The 26,321-nt window shown below is 48.2% G+C and overlaps 1 protein-coding gene across 4 annotated transcripts; it reads right to left on the bottom strand.

Moving 5' to 3' along the window:
• Positions 1 to 7,086: 7,086 nt before the first annotated feature.
• On the bottom strand, positions 7,087 to 26,107 carry DIPK1C (divergent protein kinase domain 1C). 4 transcript variants are annotated; one of them, XM_084976981.1, is made up of 5 exons: positions 26,000 to 26,107; positions 23,049 to 23,152; positions 19,206 to 19,886; positions 14,394 to 14,558; positions 7,087 to 9,668 (listed from the first exon to the last, which is right to left on the bottom strand). In XM_084976981.1, exons 2-5 carry the CDS (start codon positions 23,088 to 23,090, stop codon positions 9,465 to 9,467), a joined length of 1,092 nt encoding a protein of 363 aa, XP_084833107.1. In that variant the 5' UTR covers positions 23,091 to 23,152; positions 26,000 to 26,107; the 3' UTR covers positions 7,087 to 9,464. The 4 variants fall into 4 exon arrangements, with proteins under 4 accessions (XP_084833107.1, XP_084833093.1, XP_084833100.1 ...); XM_084976967.1 differs by lacking the exon at positions 26,000 to 26,107 and adding an exon at positions 25,270 to 25,509 and having other exon boundaries at positions 23,049 to 23,155; XM_084976974.1 differs by lacking the exon at positions 26,000 to 26,107 and adding an exon at positions 25,270 to 25,509.
• Positions 26,108 to 26,321: the final 214 nt, after the last annotated feature.

Here is a 26,321-nt window from a genome sequence, read left to right as displayed (position 1 = left end):
ATCACTGGGCTCCTAACTTGACTGCTAGAAAGATTTGAGTTATTTGTTTTTGGTTTCCTCTTTTACTATATTACTAGTTACATGTGTTTGAAAATAAAATAAATACGAAGGTGCAAATGAAGTAGTTCACTATTAGTAATTCAGCTAAGTAGGTGGTGCATGCCTGAGTTGTGAACACAGCAGAGCAGGAGGTGCAGGCCTTGATGTCCCCAGATCTTGCACCCATTCCATCTGTCACCAGCTCTGGGATTTGGACCAAGTCCCTTCACCTCAGGGACACTGAATCTTCTCACCTGTGAAATGGAGAGAATAAGAAACTTACCTCCCTGACTTCTTAATTCTTATGAAGTTGACATGACATCTAGTCCCACTCATCTAGACAGTAATGGTAAATTCCTTTGTTCCCCTTTCTCTTTCAATCCTCAGGGGAACTTCTCTCTACCGTACACGTTTGTGTGTGTGTGTGTGTGTGTGTGCGCATGCACGCGCGCATGTGTGTGTGTATGTGAGAGGCAGGTCTATGGCCTGCCCTCTGTCCACTGTTTTGACAGGCACTTGTGCACAGATGCTAGTGTCTATCTGGTATTTTCTAGCACTGACTGAGTTAACTGGTAGGTGATTCAGCTTCTCACGCTGGTGCTGAATTCTTACTCAGTAGAAGTTTCTCTCCTGAGGAAGCGCCTTCCTTACCTCAAGGAAGACCTGTTTATCCTTACTCTTCTCTTGTCTGGGTGAAGATTAGAAAGCTCATGCTGTGTTTCTCTTGCCTTCTGCACACTGTTTGCATCCACTCTCCCTGGATTTGTATGGCCCTTCGAGCTCAGGAGGCAAAATCCTGGAATCATTCCAGCCCCTCTGGCACCGGCACCAGCTTTTCCTTCTCGTTTCTGAACCCCTCACCAAATACTGCCCTCAGCCCTGAACAAATCAGCCATCGAACCCCATCTACTTCTCAATTCTGACCCAAGCATGTGCCCCTTTCTCTGGTGGCAAAGCTACCACCCAGATCAGGCCTTCAGGGGTCTCCTGTGTCCCATGTCCTCTGCGGCCCACCCTCCCATGTCAGAGGGTCTTTCTTATAGTCAGATCCAGAGATGTTCCTTGGTGGTTTCAGCCCCAGGCCCTCCAGCCATACCATTAGGGCCCAGGCCTGAGTCAGCACCTCCTCCAGGCTCCCAGCCATGCTGGATTCACCAGAGTGCTGGGAGGAGATGAGGCATCATGGAACTGCATAAAGTGGGAGTAAATCTTAAGAAGGGCTTTGCTGTATGTTGCCTTTTTTCACCACAGGCCTGAGGAAAGTGGGGAAAACTGGGACAAATATGGAGGTTTGAGGTCCTGGAAGGGGCACCAGAAAACCCTGTGTGAAGATTTATCATGGACCTCCCCTTGCTGGAAGGCCTGATGCAGACCTGGGGTTATTGCCTTTGGTTACAGGAGGTTCAAGACCTTGCCCCAGCTCATTGGAGGTCGGCTCAAGGTGGAACCAGACATCAATTCAGGCCTTTGATACCAACCTGGGGATCAACCTCGGATCTATAGGGGTGTGGGGTATCCACACACTGGAAAACTACTCTTCCATGAAAAAGAAGGAAATTCTGACACAGGTACAACATGGACGAACCTTAAGGACATTATGGTGGGTGAAGTGTGCCAGACACGAAAGACAAATACTATAGAATTCTGCTCATAGGAGGTTCCTAGAGTCCTCAGGGTCACAGAGACATGACAGGGGAGGGGAGTCTGTGCTCAGTGGGTCCAGAGTTTGAGTTTGGGATGATGAGAAAGATCTGGAAATGGATAGTGGTGATGGTGACACAACACCATCAGTGTGCCTAGTGCTGCTGAATTGTGCACCTAAAAATGGTAAATTTAATGCTGTATATATTTTACCACAAGAAAAAAAAATCCACTGAGTGCATCGCCTTTAATTCTTTTATTCTTCAAGTGTGAGCTGCAACCTTCCTGCCTGCTCTCTGCCTCTTTCTTTCTCAGGTGTTGCTGTAGAAATCAGCGCCTGTGTAGAAAACTGTGTGGGTACGAGGCATGGCCCCAGATGCACAGAACTCTGTCCAGAAATGAGTGTGAAAAAATGCAATAAATAAGAATTGCCTATAAAAGCTTTGTCATTTGCCTTCATAGAACTGAAGCCCTATGACATTACATACTCAAAACAGGACACTCTGCATTGAAGAGGGACTCGACCCCTCTACTGCCACCAGTGTTATAACTCTGTGAAAGTGCACTTGCATTCCCCATTGGGGGGAACTGGCCCCGCTGCCCACAAAGTGGCCACTTCTCCCAGAGCAGTCCCCCAGGCCCATGCTGGTCTCTGCATAACAGACCAACCACAGCACCCCACGCCTGGTGGGATCAGGGGAAGGCCTGGCAGGCAGGGGCTTGGAAATAGCAAAATTAAAGATACAGCAGAAGTTAAGCAGGAATTTTTCATAGTGAGTCTAAGCATTGATGAGAAGCACTAATTTGAAGAATTCTGTAGCTTTCTCAGAATTACAGGACTCCTTATTAGACCTCTCCAGTTTCATCCTCCTGCCTTCAAAGGCTTGTAGGGAGAATAAAAGGAAAAGCAATTAGGGAAGAGGAAAATAGTAGCAATGAAGGAAGGTTTGAAGCACTGAGAGTCTGAAGAGAGGAGGTTTGGGACAAATATGCTATCTTCCAGTGGAAGAAGCACTGTGATAAAAGCATTGCTCAGGGGGAGTTCCTGTCGTGGCACAGAGGAAACGAATCTGACTAGTAATCATGAGGTTGCAGGTTTGAACCCTGTCATCACTCAGTGGGTTAAGGATCCAGTGTTACCCTGAGCTGTGGTGCAGGTCACAGACACAGCTCAGATACTGCATTGCTGTGGCTATGGTGTAAGCCAGCAGCTGTAACTCCAATTTGACCCCTAGCCTGGGAACCTCCATACGCTGCAGGTGCAGCCCTAAAAAAGCAAAAAAAAAAAAGGACTGCTCAGGGGTAGAAACTAGACCTGTCTTTCCAGCTCTCTGAAAGAGGGTTATGCCTGGAAGACATGGTTTGAAGGAAGGTAAGGATCCGGGCCAGCCAGGTCCTCTCCAGATAGGCAGATATTTCCAGAACCTACCCCTGCTCAGAAGAGAAACGTGTGAGAAGGGACAAGTGGCCCTGAGTTTCATGTCATCTGGAAAACCAGATCAAACACCAACAGTCTTGAGGAATGTGAGGGAGGAGACTGATCCTGCTAAGAACGGGAGGAAAAGCATCCATGGGAAAAGCCCTCTACAGCCATTAAAAATGATCACACAGTTCCTTGAGACGTGTTTTTAAATGGGACAACTGGTAAGTGTCCTAGAATCAGTTTGCTGCAGACCGGAAATTTCTTTCAGGGCACATCGTGAGAGAGAGTAAATGGGTCGGAATGAGCTCAATGGAGTGGGGAAAATCTTTCTCAATTAATGATCACATGCTGAGTGGGTGACTGCATATTTTCTGTCCTTGTGCCGAGCTTAGGGCACTCTCTTTGGACTGTGAAAGAGAGGGAGCAAGGAGCTGTCTTAGGGGGTGCTTCACAATGAAATGGGGAAAAGATGGCACTTTCTCTGCTAATATCGGCAGCTGAAGGGTCAGAGCAGTGACACTCCTGGACCACCAGTCAGGAGTTTGGCAAACAGGGGCTGTGACAATTGACTTAAGTAATAGAAGAAATAGAAGTTGGAGGGACAGAAGTTGTACCTCTATGTCTATTATGCGAAAGCAGTTGGTGAGCAGGCCATTATTTTATGTAAAGATGATCCTTTCTAGAAAAGCCAACTAAAGGCCCTGCAGCTCAGAGGAGCTTGCTTGGACAAAGACCAGCTGTAAGCATCACACTCCAGCCAAGGCTCCTGGGGAGCCAGCTGGTCACAGCCTTCACAATTATACACACAGAAGCTGCTTCTGAGCTTCTGAGGTACATCAGGGAGCAGGGGGTTGGGGGCAGCCTTAGCCCCACAGACCCTGATTACAGATCCAGGCATTTGCATTTCGCAGAAGCCTCCAGATGATCCTAGGACAATTCATGGAGAAATATTACTCCTCAGTTTTGTGTCAACCAATCTTATTCAGAGGGGCTGCATGGATGACTAAGGTTCCAACGCTCTGCCAGCTCCAAGTTTGTGACCGAGACCCTGCCTTGTGCCAGATTGGGTCCAAAGTAGCATTTTTCCCTGTAGGATTGTCTGGGGCCAATTCTCAATAGTAGTTACAGTACAAGTGGCTTTTGTAGAAGTTGCAACAGTGATAGAATCGTAATTGTAACCAGCTACACTTTTCAGCATGTTTTCTATGAGCCAGGCCTTACTCTTGACACAAGAGAAGAGGTCCTTTCAGTCTCAGACTGAAAAGATGAGAGAAAACCTGACTTTGGGGAGTTAAAAAAAATAGTAGTAAGTAGAGAAACTTTCTGTGCCTATCAAGGAACGCCTTTTCCAGCTCTTCTCTAGCCAGCCCCAAAAAGGGCCGCATCCAGCAGACCCCACCAGCCCTGACCCCTTTCTGCTCTGTCCTTGATCTTTGGAAAGCCCTCTTCAGCAGCATGGGCCAAAGGGGGATTGATTTAAATGGTTAAAGTGGGTTAAAATGCATGTATTTTAGAGGGAAATATTTGCATCTGTGCATTAATCCCCAGCCAACTTCACAGGCTCTTTTCCCCTACTTTATCTCATGCAGTTCCCTGAAGAACATTTATATCACATTTTGCAGGTGAGAAAATTGAGGCAGAAGGTAATTGCCTCATCTAAAGTTACACAACTAGAGCATGAGAACCAGAACCATTAACCCCAGGCTTCTGGCACCAAGTTCAGGAGGCTTCCAATAAGCACATACTCACTTTAATTCAAACCCAAGTCAATTTGTATGTCCTGACACAGGACAATAAAATAAAGCTGGGACTAAAGAGAGAAAATAATTTAAGATGGCTAAGAGAAAATTCACTCCTCTTGTGAAAACCTATCCAGATGACAGGCTGCTTTGGAACAACATAAAAATGAAGAATGGTGTGTTTCTCACAGTGCTTTTCTCCAGAAAGTTCTCTGAATGTGCATGTTTCTTTGTTATCCGCAAATGTGCTTGACCAATCACCTCACGTTTGCCAAGGCAGTTGTAATTTCCAGTAAGTGTGTTCCTTCCCAGAAAATGACTGTGAATGCTTTAATTGTATACTTTTCATGTTAATACATTTTGAAAACCTGAACTGACTTGTCCTGACTCTTGCTTGATAACTACAATGCTTACCATCTACTCCTCTAAGGGTTCTACTAGGGGAAAATAAAGGACAAATAAATCAAGTGAGGCTGTATACCCCAGCTTCCTTCCTTAACCATAGCTAAGTGCCACGAGCGTCTCCCTGATCTCTGTACACAGCCCTGGCTTACAGGTCTTCTTGAAGCATGAGCAAGCTCAGGCCACTGAGGGCAAATAGACATGGTAGGAAAGCAGCCTTGCAAGGAGCATCAATGCAAGGAGGCTTTTGCAGGGTCTAAGCCTCCCAACACGCAAGAGGCAGCACAGACGCTAACAGGGAGTTCCATACTGTCTTCGTGGAGACACACAGGATGTGGAGCCAAGCAAATGAGGAAGAGACCCTTCCTACAGGCAACCCTCTCATTGGTTCAGACTTACTGGGAGCAGCTGGCTCCTTTCTTCACAGCCAATGACATTTCCGACAAGCAAGTTGCTGCTGGCTCTGCCCAGGAGGGACCTTGTGCGCTGAGGGGTCAGTGGCTCTGGCCACCCTGACATTGCTCTGTTGACACTCTGGCAGGCTCTCTGCTACTCACACCTGCATTGCTGAACCCACTGGTCTCAGGCTGGGTTAAGGACAAGGTCAAGGGCAGCGTTAAGGGGAGGGACACTGTCTTAGTTCAGGTTGCTATACCAAAATACCATAGACCTGTGAGAAATACAGTGGATGCTAGCAGTTTTAGAAGAGGAGATAGAAAACAGCTGAACCTGGTGCATCTGGAGGAAGAGGCAAAGAGAGGGGTGGGCATGTTTCTGAAGCCTGGAACCTTCTCTCAAAGACAGGAAGAAAAACTGGAACTCCTGATCAAGCAGTTGCCCCACCAAGAAACTCAAAGTGGGCCCAGCAAAATGCATTTGCTCTTAACATTTTCCCATAGGATTTCTCATGGAACTTCACTTCAGCAATCTGTAAGAAGAATGAAATAGCATCTGCTGGAAAAACACAAGGAGTGGGAGTAAGGCCAAAGTCAGGTAATCAGGGCCTTCAACACAGATTTCAGAACCCAAAAGGCGGGACAGATCTGTATGTTATGAGCCACAGTGGCATGTGTTCACCTAAACTGTAGGTGCCAGCACAGTAAACATTACCATTTCTCTATAAGGTCATTGGTTTCAGAAATTTCCAGCCTAACTCTCCCATCCCGGCTGCACGAAGAATAGCTTCCATATAAAGTTTTAAAAATAGCTATACCTCCAATAATTTAACATCCTGGGCATTTGTCCCTTGTGTTCCCAGATGGTTGGTGCTAAACATGGGGGGAGGACCCATGGGAGGCAAGCCTAGAGGACTTCTCAGAGGTGGCATATCTGTGATCTGCTAGCTACTCGCTTCCTGTGAGGAGATAAGAATTGAAAAGAGGGTTAAAAACATCTGTGGCCATGTGACATTGCCAAGATGTCCACCCCTTGTGGACCAGTTCCAGGTCTCATGTGGTCATAGCCCTTGGCCTGCAGTTCCTACAATTTCTGTGTAGTTAAGGTTTGTCATCTATAATCCAAGAGGGCATAAAATCTGGAGTCATTTCATCAAAATATTTTTAAACATAATTTATCAAGATAAATTATGAAAATTGACTTCTGGTGAGGGATTGGAGATGAACTAAACATTTGCTTTAATTTGGAGAAAACTTTAAAAGGAATACTCTGTACTTGCTGAGCTCACTTTATAATATCTTTTTCGAGTCCCATCAACACACTTCTGAGCATGTTCTATCTACTATGTGTGCTATTAAAACAAAACAAAAATCATTTAGGCAGACTTTTTCCCCTACAAGTTGGGTGGATGTTCAATCAGATAAGCAAAAAACAATCTCACTTATATTAAAAATATTAAATACAGATACCATGTTTGTTTATTATATAAAAGCAGTATTTTGCAAGAGTTTGAAAACTGAAAAAAACAAAAACAAGAACAGAATTTGACCGCAGTCTAAGAGACTGCCTTAGATGAATTCTCCAGGCAGGATGGGAAAGGGGCATGGGGTGTATGTGTGAGAGAGAGACAGAGATAGAGACAGATAGGGAGAAGGGTAGTCAGACACAGGGGAAGGAATAAACTGCTCTCTTCAATAAAAATGCTATTGTGTTGGGTAATTACATATTGCACAGCCTCCATAACAAGCATAAACATTTGTTTCCATTTTAGTTGAAATGAAAAGGAATCTTTTCCCTTTGCTGCCTGGAAGGTTAGCTCAGACCAAGGCCAAGGAAGGGCTGTAATCCCAGGTTAACCACAGGAGACCCATTTGCCCTCACAATGCAAAAACCAACTGTTTAAAGGCACAGACAGCAAAGCCCCTATGCCTCCTGCCCTCCCCCAGCCTCTGTTTCACACCTGCCTTAGAGGAACCTGACCAGAGGGTCTTGAGGTTCGGTAAGACCCTCACCACTACAGACACAACCTCACGTAGCACATCTTGGGAGAAACGGAGCCTCTGCCCAGCATACAGAAGCCAAGTCTCTTCTTTAAGAATCTAATCCAGGCCTCGGTGGCACATTTTAGTTTACTTTTTTTTTTTTTTTTCTTCCTTTTCAAGGCCGCACCCATGACAAATGGAAGTTCCCAGGTCAGGTGTCGAATCGGAGCTGCAGCTGCTGGCCTATACCACAGCCACAACAACTCCGGACCCAAGCCGCATCTGTGACCTATACCACAGCTCACTAGCTATGCTGGATCCTTAACTCACTGAGCAGGGCCAGGGATCAAACCCGCATCCTCATGGATACTAATTGGGTTCTTAACCTGCTGAGCCACAGCAGGAACTCCTTAATTTATTTCTGCCACAAAAGTGACTAACATGAGTTTTTTTTCCTAATATTAGGCAAAGCGAGTTATTCATATATATGTTTAGAGGGGGCCCTGGATGAAATTCATAGTCATGTGGATAATGCCAGTGGTGATGGGGGGGGAGGGGTCCTTCCCCCCCAGTGTTGAGAAGTCACTAACTTAGAAATGGGGGGCCTTAGAGGATGCTCTGCCTCAGACGTGCTTCCTGCCGGTGAGTAGAGGTGCAGACAGATGCACAGCCAGGAAATGCAGCTGAACAAGCACAAGTGGGCAGTTTCCCCTTCCCTGCATCAGAAAGGGGCTAGGCAAGGACAGAGAAATACTTAGAATTTGTCCATTTGTAATATTTTAAGACTTCAGATTAGTTTGTCTCCTATTCATAAGCCAACAGAATTCCTTATCCACTCCTTGCGCCTTTCTAGGTTTTCCTTAAGGATGGCCTGTGGTTGTTTGCTGAGCTCTCGCTGCCCCAGGATGTGGACTAGAACCGGAACCTCCATCGAAGTAGGCAGAGGTCTAGCCGGCTCCACAGGGATCTACCTGCTTGACCAGGGGAGTGACCAGCATGTGGTTTCCTCCCTTTTGGTCTCTTGCAGGAGAGGGTCTTTGGGAACCCCCTGGAAGCAAATATGCCAACCTGTGAGGAGCCACCTGTGGCCTGGTCTCCACTCAACCCACAGAGAGGGGCTGGTCATCACCCTGCCCTGAGGCCCAATCACCAGGCCCTGGCTCCACCTTGGAACTCCTAAGCCTGCCACCCCTGCTAGGAAGTAAGAGGTACTGGGATAAATACTTATTACACTTAACAGTCCTGAAAATCCATGCATTCTTCAAAAAAACAAAACAAAACTATACGTCAACACACTGGCCATTACAAATTACATGTCCCGAAGATTAGACTTGTTTCATTGTACTCAACTCCAGGAGAAAGGCGACTCTTCTTGGCAACCGAGGCCTGGTCCCAGCAGACACGCCGGAGGAAGCACCTTCCCTGCTCGGAAGCGCAGCGCCTCCCACACAGGGGCACACAGTCAGGCACACTCACACACCTGCACACCTCTCACAGGTGCACTCTCACCCTCACTCACGCGCACTCGCCCTCACATACACTCACTTGCCCTTGCGCACACACGTGCACGCACACTCTGGCACTCGGGCAGGTCCTTAGGGGCCCGGCTGCAACTCTTGCTCACACACAGCTGCTGCGCCCCACCCCCCATGTCACTTCCAAAGAGTGAGAGGTCAGAGAGCGGCGGTGGCTTCACAGCAGAGGAATCAAGCCGGGAGAGGAGGAAGGCCGCGGGGATCCGCTCCTCACACGGTGTCCGAGACGGGGGCTTCCCGAGCCTGGACTCACTCCTCTCTTGACGCGGGACCACTTTCCAGAGGAGCCTCCGAGAGGCCAGAGCGGCTATTGATCCTCCTCCTGTAGCTCCCGCAGCGCGGCCTGGAGGAGGTGCCGAAGCTTCCAGAACACGCGGGGCGCCGCCGCCTGGGTCCCGGGGGCCGCGCACTCCTGCACCGCCTCCCGCAGCTGCAGCCGAAGAGGCAGGGAGATGGCGGGGCTGCTGGGCGCGGAGGAGAACCAGTGGCGGAATATCTTGTCACAGACGACCTGGGGGCAGAGGGAACTGTTAGGCCAGGCCAGCAGGTCTCCCTGCTCCCCCTGCGCCCCGCAACCCCTACCAGGTCTCCTGGAGACCCGTGGCCTCCCGCCGGGACCCTTAGCCGCCTCCGGGGGCGGTGAAGATGCCCTTCCCAGCCTCAGGGCCCGTGGGGATGGCCTGGGCTACACTCGGAAAGGACAGGAGACCCTGCCGAGAGTAAAGAGCAGAAAGTCACAGGCGGGAACTGCTGGGTAAGGAGTGGGCCCTGGTTAGGCTTGAGACCGCCAGCCCATCGGTCACCATGCTCCTGAGCCTTATGTAGGTGGCAGTGATCATCACCTGGCCAGGCTGTGCTGAAGGTCGGAGGACGCGATGGTGAGAAGGAGCAGCAAATGTGATAGTATTTTGAGGCTCGCTGCAGAAAAGGTACATTGGAAGGAAAAGCTGCAGAGGAGCCTTTGAGATGTGCTATTTTAGGAGAAAAATCAAGCCGCTATCTCACCGCCTTTCATTCTCATTGGGTATGGAATTGACTAATGCAGAGATCTCATTACATTCTCAACTTAAATGTGCTGTTTTACAGCGTTCAGAGTTTCCTCCTTCTTGGGAGGGCTGGACTGAGAGCTGCATAGTTAATATGCTGCTCTATTTTTCTACTTCACAGTTTACATTAGACATTTAACAAATGGGTCAGTTTTATAGAGCTGCTGTTTCATAGAGATAAATAACTTGAACTTCTCTTTCCCAACTCCTGCAAGGATGAGGATTCTATTTAAAAACAAATTATCTCCTTTTTTGAGTTGATAATACATTTCTAGGTGCAAAACTTGAAAATGTCCCAAAAGGTAGACTGTAATCTTGTCTCCATCCCACTCCTGACAGCCAGACACTCAGCTCCTGGCCCTGAGAGGCAACCACTTCCTTGAAAGTCCTTAGGGAGAATTTATGCATATATATGCATTTCCTTGTTCTTTTACTTTTACACAGATGGGAGTATATTACCCACACTATTCTATAGCCTCAGTTTCCATTTAACCAGATACCAGAGAGAGCCTTCCAAATCAATTCTGATAAGGATATTCCATTTGTTTTAATAGCTGTACCTTGAACATGTAACTTTATCATAAATTATTTAGCTAGGTCCCTGTTGGTGGAAATTTAGGTTCTTCACTAACTTTTGCTATTATGAAAAATGCTGCAGTAAATATCTTGCAGATATGTCATTTTCATTTTCATGTGACTGGATTTCTAGAAATGAAACTTCTGGGCCAAGGGGTATGTGCATTTTTTTTTGTTTTAATAGATATTGCCAGACTGACCCCATGAAAGCTGTATGGAGTTACACTCTCACAGCAGTGTTTGACAAGAATGCTTCCCCCATGCCCTCAACATGTGTGTTGTCTTTCATTTTTGCCAGCTGATGGATGAAAATGGATTAATTCGTGTTGTTCTTATCAGTCAAGTTGAAAGTATTTGTGCTCTCTTTTTAGTGAAGTTTTTAGTTAAGTTGATATACTTTGCCCACATTTCTTTAGACTGCTGGCCTTTTTCATATTGATTTGTAACTGCTTTTTATATATCAAGGACATTAGCTTCTTGCTTAGGTTGGTTTCCTGGGGAGCAGACTATAAGATGGACGTTTGCATGCAAGGATTTATTGAGGGGCATTCCCAGGAACTATCTTTCCATAGAACTGAGGGGGAAGGTAACTTCTGGTGCCAGAATGGTCTACAGAGTTTTTCCTTATAGAGGCCAGGGGACTGGGCTTTGCATTTCCCCTCTCCCCGACTGACCAGTCACTAGACACTGCTTTTGGGATGTGGGGTAACCGTGGTGAAGAATCCCAGGTGGGCCAGAGACGATCCTGGGGGACTCTGAGTCTCAGCACCTGGGGAATAAGAGCCACCTCTGTCCTCTACTCTGTCTGTAAGACTAATTGCAAGTATTTTGCCAATTTTCTCACTTAATTTTTAAATTTGCTTATACCTCTTATAATTTTGTTTTGGTTTTGCCATGTGGATTTTTTTAAAGATGATTAAATTTGTCAGTTGTACTTCTTATAGCCTCTGAGCTTAGTTCTGTAATTAGAAAGGCCTTCCAAGCTCTAGGATAATATTTTTAATTCTCTCTTTTTTTTTTTCTGGAACATTTAGGATTTCATTTTTTAAAATGTAAATTTTTGTACCATCTGGAGTTTCATTTGATATAAGGGGTGAAACAGGAGTTAATTTGATTATTTGTTGTTTCCAAACACCCACTTTACCAGTACCACTCACTGTATAACCCAGCTTCCCTTCCACTTGCCTGAAAGGCTATCTTTATCACATACTAGATGCCTATATGGCATTAGGTCTATTCCTGCAACTTTAAAAAATTCTGTTCCTTTGATCTGTTAATTGATGCAGGGCAGGTTTTTTTTGGTTTTGTTTTTGAGTAAAAGTTTAAGTTATGAAAGTAATACATACAACTGTAGAAAATTTATAAAATATAGGAAAAAATGGGAGTTCCTTGTGGCACAGCAGGTTAAGGATCTGTCTCTGCAGTGGCTTGAGTTGCTGCTGTGGTATGGGTTCTATCCCTGATCTGGAAACTTCCACATACCTCAGACACAGGCAAAACAAGGCATTTTTTCACTTCCTGAATGCTTCATATTTTCTCATATCCTTAAGGAAGCATAATTTCATTTCTAGTTCTTTGCTTAAAGGCAGTAATCAGATATGTGTACAAATGAACTTGCACAGCTAAAAAGAGTGAATATTTCTAACAGTCACCTACCCTCCAGAGAGATGTAGAGTTTTAGAATCATGTTAACAATATAGACACTTATTTATTTCCCTGAAGCCTCACCTATTAATTAATAGCATTTTAACAACTATTTCCAATAGTTAAAAGTAAAAAAAAAAAAAATTATTATTGCTGGGGTTTTTTGTTTGTTTGTTTTTTGAGGTGTTTGTTGTTGTTGTTGTTGTTATTTTGGCCGTACCCATGGCATATGGAAGTTTCTGAACCAGGGATCAAACCCAAGCCTCAGCAGCAACCTGAACCACCACAGAGACAATACTGGATCCTGAAACCTGCTACACCACAGCAAGAACTCCTATTATTGCTGGGGTCTTTTCTTTTTTCTTCTTTTTTTTTTTTTCTTTTTATAGCTATACCTGTGACACATGAAAGTTCCTGGGCTAGGGGTTGGATTGGAGCTGCAGCTGCAGGCCTACGCCACAGCCACAGCAATACCAGATCCGAGCCACATTTGTGAACTATGCTGCAGGTTGTGGCAACACTGCATCCTTAACCCACTGAGTGAGGCCAGGGATTGAACCCGAATCTTCACAAAGACAATGCCAAGTCCTTAACCTGCTGAGACACAATAGGAATTTCCATTATTGCTGGTTTCGAATTCACATGTCTTTGAATAGTAAAATTAAATATTTTCCAGATTCTCTGGCCATCTGCATTTTATCTCCTGTGTATTTGTTACATGTTCTCTTGCCAGTTTTATATGTTTGTGCTTCTTGCCTCTTAACGGTTCTGTGAAAGCCCTTTATATATTAAGGATATAACTGAGTCCCCCACTGTGCTGCAGAGGGCAGGTGTTAACATTCCCACTTTGTGGAATGAGGTCCCGGGGAGGTTGACGCTCTAGCAGAAACATCTTGTTCTCATAGTTGAAGAAGAATGACTGCACTGCAGACTCTCAGAGCCTCTGGGTCCAAGTTAAGTTAAAGAAGCTGCGATGCAGGGCTGCCAAGACCACATCACCTCAGGGCTTCCGACCTGGTCCAGGACCTCCAGGTTAACCACAGCTGTCCAGGTCTCCCAGGTCAGTCCTCTGTGGTGGCATGACGTGCCTCTAGGCTCTGGCCTGCTCTAAGTCTGTATCACAGGTCTACACTGGGGATAATTGGTCTTACGGGCTGGAGGACTGTGGGGAGGAACAGACTGCACGGAGGTGAGACTGGGAGTGGACTGGATAGGAGGATAAAAAGTAGAAAAGTTGAGGCTAGAGCTTAGATCAGCAGTGGTGGAGGTGAGCCCAGCTTCCTGCCATGACCTCTTCTTGGTTGTAATCAGCCCCTGTGAGCTCGTGCTCATCCACACACACCTGAGCGTCTGGAGTGAGGCCAGGAGCAGACAGCTTCTGCCCAAAGAAGGGAGATGCCTTTCTACTGCTGGGGTCTTCAGCTCTGTACCTGGGTCTTACTAACTCCAGACTGGATCTGAGAGCTGGATCTCTGGTCTCCTGGACGTGGGATGCTCACTTTCTCCCTCTGTTAACCACCCACTAGCCCTAAGCCCTCACCTGTCAGGACTTTGATGTCTGCCCAGCATCTCTGATTTGGCCAGTTTTCAGGACTGCTTTGCCCCCTTTCCATTCTTATCCTTGGTGGATCAGCCTCTGGGTGCTCACTGTGTATGTGTGTAGATTCAGAAATTAGACCCAGAGAGAAGAGCTACCCAAGCGCCCTGTAGCTGCTGGGGAGCACAGTCACAGCTGTGCTGGGGACACCGTGCATTAGCCCATGGGGTCCCTTGACCAACAACCCTGCGGTAGACAGCAAAAAGCAAAAGACCCCCTTCTCCCACTTCCCCTGCCTACTGCACACACTGAGCCCAGGTGGCAGGGAATGGGTGCCAGCCTTCACTACATCACCGGGCAGACGGAGGTAGCCAGAGAGAACAGGGCCCCCTATACAGGACAGGGACCCCACTGGTTTGGCAGCATTGCTCACCTGCAGGTTGCTGTTGGCTCTCTGAGCTCCACACCTGTGTACTTGCAAATCACACTTTGAAAAACAGTCAAAGAAATTGCAGTCTTCATCTCTCGTACAGTTCTGCTCAAGAATTTCCCTCATTTTAGGTTCAAAAAAGGCCATGTCTACGTCAATAGCCACCACCTAAAAAAAAAAAAAGGAAAAAATAGCCACCACCTAAAATAGAAACAGCACATGGCTATCTGCAGTCAGATCCTTAACCCAGTGAGAAGCTGGCTCACTGGGTTAAGGATCTAACTGCAGCAGCTTGGGTCTCTGCAGAGATGCGGGTTTGATCCCTGGCCCAGCGCAGTGGGTTAAGGATCCAGCATTGCCTCAGCTGTGGCTCAGATTCAATCCCTAGCCTGGGAACTTACACCTTCATATGCCACAGGTGCAGCCAAAAAAAAAAGAGGACCCCTTCTTAGCTAAGCAGAGAGGGAGCCTGTGCAGCACCCCCATTTCCATTTGTGGGTGCAGGTGTCCCACAGGTGTGTGGGTGCACAAAACTCTTCCAGCGGGGAAAAGGAGCCAGGCTGTGCTGGGGACACACAGACTGGCACAGACTGTACTTAAAGACTTTAACTGCAAAAAATACCTTTGTTGTTACTAATGAAAGCCTAGAATTCGGAACTAGTATCACTCTTCCTCTTTAAAATTTTTCTCATATTTAAAAGTTGAATCTCTGAAATATCTTAAGAATGATTTTCCCTCCATTGCTTTATCACTGTGATTTCTGACATTCAAGACTCAGAAATATAAAAGCTGTTAGACACAGCTAATCTATCCCTGTGAATATAAGCAACAAAAAGAAACCTCATTCAAGGAGCATGTTGTGGGTGCGATGGATCCACCTTGTCTATTTATGGCCTGTTACCTGAGTGGACTGGTTTCCAGCTGATGGGGAAGTGGCAGAGCCAAAGTTCTCAAAGTAGAGTTGATACCTATGGACCCTGATCCAACAGCATCAAAAACTAAGTCCCACTGTCAGCATGAAAACAACCCCCTAGAACTTCAGATTTATCTTCCTGGCTTCAAAACCAGAAAAAAATAACATCTAAATTATGCAGATTTTCCTCCACCACCTGAATTAAAAAAAATAAATAAATTTTAAAAAAGAGCAGGAGTTCCCGTCGTGGCGCAGTGGTTAACGAATCCAACTAGGAACCATGAGGTTGCGGGTTCGGTCCCCGCACTTGCTCAGTGGGTTAACGATCCAGCGTTGCCGTGAGCTGTGGTGTAGGTTGCAGACGTGGCTCGGATCCAGTGTTGCTGTGGCTCTGGCGTAGGCCGGTGGCTGCAGCTCCGATTCAACCCCTAGCCTGGGAACCTCCATATGCCGCGGGAGCGGTCCAAGAAATAGCAAAAAAAGAAAAAAAAAAAAAAAAGAGCAAAAACCTGGACTCTGCCCAAATCAAGCAGTGTATAGCTTCAAGGTATTAAAGAGCTATTAGAAGACTTGATGAATTTGCTGGAGTCTGTGGCACTTCACAAGCCTTCACAGGTCAACCTCTAATTATTAGCCCCCTCCCTTTGGTAGCACCTCAAAAAAGGGTTCATTTTCTTCTCAATGTTATGAGAGTTGTGAGGCACTTCCCAGGCTGTTATCTTTGTTTTTTCTTCAGGGTTCATACAGGAAGGCAATAAAGTTTCTTGGAGATTATTCAGTAAAGCAGAGGAGAGAAAATAATTTATTTCAAAATATGTAGAGACTAATGACAATAAAGAACAGGGAACATTTTTCCTATTTAAGAGCTTTGCCAAATGACTAATTCAGGCATCACAAACAGAAATGATCATTTTAATCAATTTCTTCCTATCTCATTACTTAGCCAAAAAAAAAAAGCTCATTTCATTATTTATACTGGTTAATACACCAAAAATGTATTAGGCTATGCTAATAAGTCTCTTGTCTTGCATAATTTATTTTTGGGGCTGCAAGATCCTTCTCTTCTTTCAATAGTTCCTTGCTGTCTCCCCAGCTTCCCTAGGACCCCTGGTGGAATTTCAGCTCCCTGATACATCTCTCTTCCATCTCCCAGGAAGAGCCAAATTTATTTTTTAATTTTTGGTGATGATGTAGAATGGATTGCAGCTACTGTAAGCATAACTCTATGAACCTAAAATAAGAACAGTAACAAAATGAACAGAAAAACCTGTGTGGGGTTTCTTAGATAACATCAGGAGAATCATAAAATTCTTCCTGCACAAAATTACCTAACTTGCATCATCTTTAGACTTGGCATCAGATTAAAAAGGATTAGTAAGGATTATTTCATTCTCCACTAAAAATTGTGCCTCCTGAATAGGAAACATTATCTGTTTGAAAAGAGCACTTGCTGGCAATAGTTTGGGAGCATGAAGTAAGGATGTTTTCCTGGTTCGTTTGCAGCCACTGGACAAATTCTCAAGACCTGCGAAGGGGACCTGGAGAAAGTGAGTGACTGTGAGTCATGAATTCTTAGCTGTCTGTCACCTGAAGGACACAACCTCCTTCCACCTGGGCAACACCACAGCCTGGGCCAAAGGGGGGCCTACTTGCTGGTCCCTTAGCTTGCAAGTTCTCACAGTAAGCACGCATCAGCATCACCTGGAGGGCTTGCTTTTAAAACACAGACAGCTACATCCCACTCCCTGTTGCAGACTTGGTGTGGGAGGCTGGGTGGAGTCAAAGAATTTGCATTTCTAACAGCTTCTCCGGTGATGCTGATGCTGGTTTTCACTTAAAAGTTGTGAAATCATAGGTAAAACTCACTTTGTGAACCTCAATGTCTGTAAGAAAGGTCAGTAATGCTGGGGTGGCACAGGGGAATCCTTTGTCCTTCCCTCCCAGTCTCACAAGCAAGTGCTTGGGCAGAGGGAAGGGCCCAAGGGCTCCAGCACCAGGGCCCACAGCGTTCAGGGCTGTCAGAGTTTCATGGAACAAATATTTCATGCCTGTTGTGTTCAGGATCCCGGAAGGCACAATTCCAGTGGACATAAGGCAGGGAGGTCCCATGTTGCCCCCTCCTGGGGAAGACGTGTCAGCCCCACTGGCTTCCTCAAGCCTTTCCTGGGAATCCAGCCCAGTTAGCCTCTCAGTGCCCTCAGCTTCGTCGCACCTGTTGAGTTCCTCACACACACTCCATGACCTTTCTGGATGAGCAGACACGATCAAATGATGAAAGGAACTGGCCACAGCCTTGGCTCTTTGGACAGCACACCTCCTCTCCCAGGGCCTAAGGTGGCCATGTCCCCCAGATGGCCTTCATGTTCAATATCTAATCCCCCTGCTCACCATGGAGGGAAGCCTTCGACAGGATCTCAGCTCTAAGCAATAAGCTAAGTGAGTCTGGGATCCCTCCCACTCATAGCTCCTCTGGAGGGGTTGAGCGGAGTCCAGGGTACTGCAGGCAAGGTTGAGTGCCTTCAAAACTCATGCCAGCACATGGACCCTCCTGGAACTGCCCAGAACCTCTCCACTATTTCCCTTCCGCACTTGGAGCCTCTCAGCCTCTCTGGGCAAGCTGGAACAGTGCGTAAGGACAAAGCAGTTCTGGGAGGATGCTGTATTGCCTTTCACAGTGACAGAGACTTGATTGTGGAGAAGTGGTGGCAAGTGTCACTTTCTAGATTTCAGGCTCTTTTAAGAAGGCATTCCTGTGCAATCTGCCATGGAAGCCCATGGCTGGCAGTATTAGTATCTTCCTTTTTTCCCTTAATGTTTTTAACTATGATGAAGAGCGTAAAGAGCCACAATGACCAGCCTACTGAGGTGGCGGGAGGAAAGCTAGCCCTTTTATGTGAGAGTAAGGAGTAACTCACTGCAGCAGAGGAGTGACCCCATGCAATGACCGGTGATGCCTGTAGTGTTCATCTGAGATGCCAGCTTCCCTTAGCTGCAGGAACCTGGGCGGGGATCGTATAGTGAAACACTGAAGTCCTCCTGCTGCTGTTCTCCACCTCAGGTAATTCTTTGTACACCTGTACTGCCTGGAGTGGGACATAAAACTCATATGCCTTCTGCAGAGCAGTGCAGAGGCTGACATGTCCCCTGGGCAGTTTTCCCATGGGGGAGGCACCAGGCCTCCACGTGTCCCTGTCGAAATTTTACTCACGGAAGCGAAGCTAACTGCAGCCTCTTTCTTCTCTCAGGGAAGAACGTATTAGAAAAAGTTGCCCATCATCACTGAAAACAGTGTCCCCACTGGGTGTTTGTACAAGAGCCCCTAAAGGCCATCCTTCCTGAGGCTCCTCAACTCCTGAAGTTTGTTTTCTACACAAAGAAAGAGGTTGCTTTCAAATTAGCTCTACGAAGGTGCTAAGAAGAGTGCTTTGGAGAAACCTGAACAACCTCAAGGAAGACAAAATGCCTCATGCTCCTGTTCCTGGGGTGGCAGGTACCTGTGTCCTTTGCATTCTCTCAGGCACCCTCACAGGCTTGACAGGTTGGAGTTGTCCTAGGCTAGAAGGTTCATAAACCCTCTTGTTTATGAACACTCAGACCTGGAGTTCCCGTCATGGCTCAGCGGAAACGAATCCGACTAGGAACCATGAGGTTGCAAGTTTGATCCCTGACCTCGCTTAGTGGGTTAAGGATCAGGCTGTGAGCTGTGGTATAGGTCGCAGACGTGGCTCGGATCTGGCATGGCTGTGGTGTAGACCAGCAGCTACAGCTCTGATTGGACCCTTAGCCTGGGAACCTCCATATGCCGCTGATGCAGCGCTAAAAAGAAAGGAAAAAAAAAAATGAACACTCAGACTTGACATCCATCCTACACATGATAAACATGTGTCCCCAGTGTCACTCACCGTGAAGTCATTCCTGATGGCAAAGTTTTCGGGTTTGATGTCACAGAGGTGCAGGCGGTGGGAAAAGTCGTGGTCGAAATGGCTGACCATGTCCAAGAAGCTGAGTGCCACGCCGCTGACTGCCCGGGCCTGGCCCCGGCCTCCCTGGGACACACCGTCCAGGGGGAAGAGGGCCCGGTGGCGGGGGCTGCCTGCAGCCAGATGCTCCACAGCATAGAAATGGCCGCAGGAACCTAGCACAGGCGGGGCGTGCGGGCTGAGGCCGCGCAGCAGGCTGAGCAGGACAAACTCCTCCTGCTGCAGCAGCGCCCACAGGCTGGCCAGCTGGCCCCGCAGCCGGGGGCCCGGCCACCCCAGCCCCAGGTGCCCCAGACTGCCGTTGGCCAGCTCCAGGCCCAGCGCGCTCTTGACCTCCCCCACCACCAGTGGGAGGAGCTCTGCCTCTGAGAACCCCCGGCTGCTGTCCTCATCTTCAGGCTGGTCATCCAGGAGGCCAAGTGGTGGGAAGCTGGAGAAGGCCTCCTCCTTGGACTTGAGGACCACAGGCCGGCCGCGCCAGTCAGCCTGCAGCACCTTCTTGCCCCGCTCATAGTAAAGGCAGCGCTGGTACCTCAGCCGGCCCGCCACACACAGGTCCTCGCAGAGGTCGCCCCCAAGTGCACCGCCCAGGTAGTCGCGGCACTGGAAGGAAGGGGAAAGTCAGTCACACTGGGCCAGGGAGGGGTTGGCCTGAAAGGGCATGGGACTGGTCCCTGTACCCAGGTGCTCCTGGCAGCTGTGGAGAGAACCCTAAGGATGATGAACCACAGGGCTGCTTGGGTCGGAGAGGAACATTGAAGTGAGGGACTTGAAAGAGTCTCACGGTTGTTTCCCCATCAGGCCTGGGACCAGGCCTTAGGAAGCAGGCCTCCCATCCAGCTGGGTGATGCGGGCAAAGGCCTTTGCATGGGATTCAGTTTCCACCACTGTCAGTGAAGGACTTGGCAAGGCCAGTGGTTCTCAACTCTTGGCCTCATCTCAGGGTCACCTGGAAAGCCTTTAACCTCCAGCCAAGTGCAGCTCGGCCTGACTTCAGGAGGTGCAGTCCCAGTGACCAAAGGAATGACCCTCCCTTCAGGCCTGTTCTCCAAGCCCATGGTTTTTGACGGGAAGTGGTGTGGCTGTAAGGCCCGCAGGCTCTGGGAGGATGGTAGGGTTGGAGAGCCCCCCACAGGAAACAGGAGCTAGAATAGGCCTTGTGGCTGGTGGTGGGGAGGCACCAGGGTCACCCTTCAGAAGAGGCCCCGTAGGGTAAGTTCTGGAAGTGAAGGGAGTGTTTGGTTGCTGGCAGTGGGGAAGAAGGAAGGCACCCAGGGACCCTCGGATGGGAACTTCTCCTAAACTTCAGGCCCTCAGGCCCTCATGCTACATGGGGAATGGGGTGACCCCACCACCACCACCACACTACAAACATGCCTCCTGAGAGGATAGTGCAGCTAGGCTCTGCCCTTTGGATGCTAGTGTGGGAGCCGGAGACACTGGCGTGAAACCCATTGAAGAGGAGAAATATTATTCTCTTCTCTTTTAGGAAACCTAAACCTCTAGACCCATTTTTATTAGGGGTTGAGCATATTTTCTAACTCCATCTGTTTCCCCAACCAAAGCATCTTTCTTCCATACAGGCAGCTACCATAGGTGATGCCCCAGGTTTCTGACATAACTTTCCGTGGTCCAGGTATGTCATTTGTCATAGGAGATAGTTTATACTAAAGCAAACTATGCACAGAGCTGTTCTTTGTCATCACCCTTTATGATGAAGTGTTTCTGACCTATCAGTTCCTACTCTTCTGATATGGAATGTAAAATCTGTCCACTGTAGCTCTTTGGGTTACCAGTGTTGGAGCGAGTCTGCAGGATCTTTTTGCATGCCTGTGCCTGCTACACTCAGAGAAAGACTTAGCTCAGCATTTAAATGACAGTAAGTTTAAAGTACAAATTACAAGTTTACAAGCCAATTAAAAATTGTCACATTGGAAACAATAGTGAAGTTGTTTTATTAGCAGCATGTCCTATTGAGGTAGCTAATTTTTTTTAACTCAATAGAAGTGGTTTATATACTTTAACTCCATTAAAAAAAAAATCACTTTTCAAGAGTTCTTGTCATGGCTCAGTGGTTAATGAACCCAACTAGTATCCATGAAGACTTAGGGTTTGATCCCTGGCCTTGCTCAGTGGGTTAAGGATCCAGAGCTGCCGTGAGCTGTGGTGTAGATTGCAGATGCGGCTGGGATCCCACATTGCTGTGGCTGTGGTGTAGACCGGCAGCTACAGCTCTGACCCAACCCCTACCCTGGGAATCTCCATATGCCGAGGGTGCGGCCCTAAAAAGACAGAAAAAAAAAAATCACTTTTCTCTGAATATGAGGAGGGCTCAGCTGCCAGTATGAGGCACATTTCTGTACCCAAATTGGTGTGCATACAAAATCTACAGGTATCAGATTTTAAAATACAGTGGAGGAAAAAAAAGTTAAAGTCTCATTAACTGGTATTTTTTCATTAATGAAACTCACAGTGGATTCATATTTCTTGTAGATTACTAACACACACTCCCAGCGATTCCTATAGGACGTGTTCTTAGCGGTGGTTACTTAGAACCTCTCTGGCTTGTATCACGGTTCTTAGGCAAAAACAAAACCTGTCCCCTCTAGTCTGGGAAACCGGTGACAGGGTCTCAGAGGTCATGTCTTAGGGCTGGGTTTTCTTTTGTGTGTTTGTTTTTGTCTTTAAAGAGCATTAAGTTCCCGTGTGGTTAGCAACGTTCACATCTCACAATGGAGTTCCTCCAGGGCAGTCCTTCTGCAGGCATTGCAGAGTCTCAGAGCGGTTGGCCAGGCCACTATGCAACCCTTAGTGTATGGATGTTACAGTCACAGCCAAAGCACTCAGGAAAATAGCAGCAGCATCGTTACCTGCTGTAAACTCATTCTGGGTATGTGCCCTGTTTGCTGTAGTCCCTCTGCGGCCTTAGGTTTCTATCAGAACAAAGAAAGATCATGCTGCTCTATTAAAAAGAAATCACTGATGTAGGCAACTACATTAAGTCACTTTGAGACCTCACTAGCCAAAAGGGAGTTAAACCTTTTGAATAACAGAGTCTGTGGGAATCTTTTTGAGATGCTTTGACAGTGATGTGCTATGGAAGGGTTAAGAATGCCCACTTGTTACTTAGGGTTTTTCAGTCATGGAAAAGCCAATTACTGACATGGGGTCTCTACTTGCAGAGTCACATCCTGGCCCCATGACACAGTAACTGTGAATCCCAACAAATTACTTCACCTCTCTTGGTTTCACCATCTGTGAAATGGGGAGAGCAGAAGCACTGCCTCAGAGGTTCTCTGGGATTAAAGGAAATGACACATGTGAAACTACTCAGCACAGAGCTTGCCCAGAGCTAGTGTCCCCCCTACTGCTGTGGGAAGTGCTCGGCCTGCAGAACCGGAAGTCGGGCTTGTAGATGGGATCAGGCCCAACGGTCCTCGGCCTGGCACAGCCTCCTGACACAGTTCCCTGGAAATGGGGCTCTAGACACCTCTCAGGATGTCTTGATTATGCAGTGTACTAAAAAGCCACAGTAAAGAGGAGGGCTGCTGTCTGCCTAGAAAATTCCAAAGCTGGAAGACCCTGGGCTTGACCCTGGAACCATTCCAGTTGGCTCTTCCAACTCCCCATCTTGAGTGTGGAGTGTGGTGGGCCCCTCTGGAAGTGGGGTGAGGCTGAGGGCCACCAGGTGCGACTGACTCCCAGCTCCTAACCAGCCCCTCAACTTTATTACAAATTCCCCCGCAGGCCAGCAGTGCCACCTACCTGGTGGGAGGGCCCAGCCACACTCAAGAGGTTTACCACCATTCTCTTGGCTCTGCCGCCGGAGAGAAGGGCTCCCTCGGGCTCAGCTGCACTCCTTCGGTGCCCTGCTATTCAGAGTGAAAGCTAATGAGAGTCTGGAGGCCAGTCAGAAAAATAACAGCCAGTTTTATTATTAAGGATAAAAGCCAGGCAGAATGAATTCAGAGTGCTCGGGAGCTGAGAGACAGAGGCTTGATTCAGTCCTGGGAGGCCACAATGCCACAATACCAGCCTCTGCGTGGCAGCCAGGGCCCAGCAGAGTCTGGGATGTGGAGACTGGGGTCCTATTCATACCTCAGTCTAGTTCACAGTGTCCTGGGTAAAAGGGAGCCACGGGACTGTAGGGGGCTCCCATCGGCAAATGCAGAATGGAGAGGGTAGAGAGGGAAGTCAGATCTGAACATGGCAAGAGAAACAGCTGCTTCAGACGGAGCCTCCAAATGATGCTCCCCAAAGTCAGTCACTGAGGCCATGTCACATGGACCTCAGGCAGACAGACATGGCACTTCAAATCATTTGTTCTTTTGGCAGCAGGAGAGATTGAGAGCCTTCAGAGGCAGAACCTATCTCTTCAGCTTTATGTCAGACTAAAAAAGGCCCAGATGGCTGGCATGGGAGATATACTGGTAAAGCCTCCAAACAGAATTGGTTTTAATTTATGAGCTGGAATGCTGGAAAAGTTATGATTAGCAATTACTTAAGTTACATTAGGCTATTTCATTTCCATTAGGCCTCCTCTCACTGAACCAAAGGTAAAAAACAGGGTTTGTTTTTCTATTTTTCTATTTTTCTATTTTAATCTAAAAGACTATTATTTTTGTAAATGGGTAGTCCATCCTTAACAAACTATTAATTCTTACTATAATTAGTCAGTCTCCCTAAAATAGAGGGAAATAAACTTTATCAGTGAAAGGAATTTTTAGATGAGTTACTGAGAAATACAATGAGCTCCTTCAACTTAAAGAAAACTTGGCAGAACTTCAGTGTAACAGTGAATAGATAGATTGATAGACGGATGATAGATGATTGATAGACAGGATGGAGGGAATGGATGAATGAATGTCTCACCAACATTATCAATTCATCAGGCCATGTCAGACTCAGGGAAAATGATTTGGTTTAGCTTGTCCATTTCATCTCATTTCTTTAATTTTTTCAATGTCACTTAAAAAAATAATCATTTACTTGAAAGCCTTTATGTTACCACGTTTTGAAAAACTTACAATTTCAAAAAGCTCACCCATATGTAAGCAATTGGACTGAAAACTTCCCATGCATTTCTTGAAGATTTCTCAGAAAAGAGATCACCCTTCACACCAAGTGCTCAGATGGTCACTATTTTAGGAAGTGAATAATCACTTAATGTAACTGCAATGGCTGGTACCTTAACTTTTCTCAGCCTTCCTTTTAGGAATTCCTACTTCTATCAAAGTCTCTTAATGCATCTAATCTCTAGAACCTAACAGAGCAACTAAGGAGCAGCCAAGGTTCGAATCAACTAGTGCGCATCTGGGGCCCAGTATTTCTTTCTCTCCCCTAATTACCAGGCTCAGGTAAGCAGCGCTCAGGCCTCCCCTGTTAGGAAGCCGTTAGGGCCCCAGGGCCTCGCGCTCCGCTCGCCTGAATGCATTCTGTCTTGGGTCCCACACACCGCTCCGGGAAAAGGGGTGGGGGGGGCGAGGCTTTGGGGTGCAGGGAGGCTCCACTAGCCGTCTGCATGGGCTTAGCAAGGTGTAGCCGAGGTTAGAATGACCGATCAGAGGCTGAGCAAGAGAACGGGACCCCAGAGGCAGAGGCGTGGTCCCCATCCTGCCCAAGGCTTCACTGGGCCGGACCCGGAGCCCGCAGTCCGAGTCGGGGGACTCTGACCAGACCGGCAAAACTTCTTTAGGAGCGAGGGCTCGGGGACGGCGGGAGAACAGTCTGGCAAGAAAACTCTTGGGACAAAGGACCAACTTGGGCGAAATGGGGAAAGGCATCCCCCCGCGCACAGAGTACTCCTGGACAGAGTACCGTACTGAAGACCGGGTGGTGCGCGTCGGGCATTCCACGCACGGTGTTGGACCGCCCTCTCCCCGTGGATCCATGGCCGCGCCCGAGTCCCCGGCTCCCGGGGCCCGCGGAGGAGCCCACTTCTGCCTCAAGGGTGCGCGGCGCGAGGCAGAGCGGCGGCAGGACCTACCAGCGCGGCCAGGATGCGCCGGCTCTTCTCGTCTGTGCAGCGCTCGGAGAGGACGCCCGGGTGCATGCGGAGCAGCAGCGCGGCCGCCAGCACCCAGCCCGCGGTCCACGCGGCGCAAGCCAGCAGCGCGCCCAGCCTACACCGCCCACGCAGCCCGCACCTCCCGGGCCGGCCCCGCGCGTTCAACCCCCGGGCCATGATCAGACCACCTCGCCCGCCCGCGACCCGCGCCCAGCGCTCGCGTCTGAGCTTGGCGTCTCTGCGGCCCGGTGGCTGGGCGGGGGAGGGGACGCAAAGGAGAGTCAGCGCGAGGGGATGGGAGGAGAGGCCTCCGGGTCTCAGACGCCTGTCCTGTCCTGCGGGTGGGGTGGGGTGTCCCACAACCCGCACCCGCCCAAGCACCTAGGAGCCAGGGGGGTGCCCGGGCTTGGGACGCCCTGCCGCATCCACTGCACCCCGTCGCCATTTCCACTTTTTCTTTTATTGCACCTTTCCCCTAAGAAAACCACCTCCCCTCTTGAACAGAATCAGAGTAGATTCAGTCGCGTCCTCTCCCCCCCCCCCCCCCCCCGGTTTTAAACTCCTGGCTTCTCCGTCGCGCTCTTCTTTAATTCAGACAAGCTCTCGCCCCTTCTCCGGGCGGCTGCTCAGGGCCCCGGCACTCTGTCCCTTTACACCTTAGACCCCTGGATGCTCTGGGCTGCGGTTCTGTCCCCCAACTCATATTTACCTCTCTTCTAGGGCCCTCCCTCCTCTTTGTCGGCCCCTACTCGGGTCTCCTCCGAGCATTCCCCAGGGTGAGATCTGAATCCGCGGTCCAGGACAGTCTGAGAATGTCGTGACGACCCCCGCTTTCCCTTCCCAGGCAGCTCCGGAATCCAACCGCCGTCGCCTGGGCCGCCAAAAAGTCCAGGGCATCTTTTCCAGGGGGAAAAAAAGCACCGCACTTTTTAAAAGTTTTCCTTACCCCTGCCGAGGAGAAGTTGTTCACTGAATGTATCTAAATTTGTGTTATGTGTATTTGTAACCCATCCTTTGATAATCAGTCGCAG

This window comes from Sus scrofa, chromosome 1 (assembly GCF_054392235.1).
Source record: "Sus scrofa isolate SSC_HxYL_T2T_F1_AM1 chromosome 1, Sscrofa_HxYL_maternal_Yorkshire_Landrace_v2.0, whole genome shotgun sequence".
Classification (NCBI taxonomy): domain Eukaryota; kingdom Metazoa; phylum Chordata; class Mammalia; order Artiodactyla; family Suidae; genus Sus; species Sus scrofa.
This window is presented reverse-complemented; position numbering and strand designations above follow the sequence as displayed.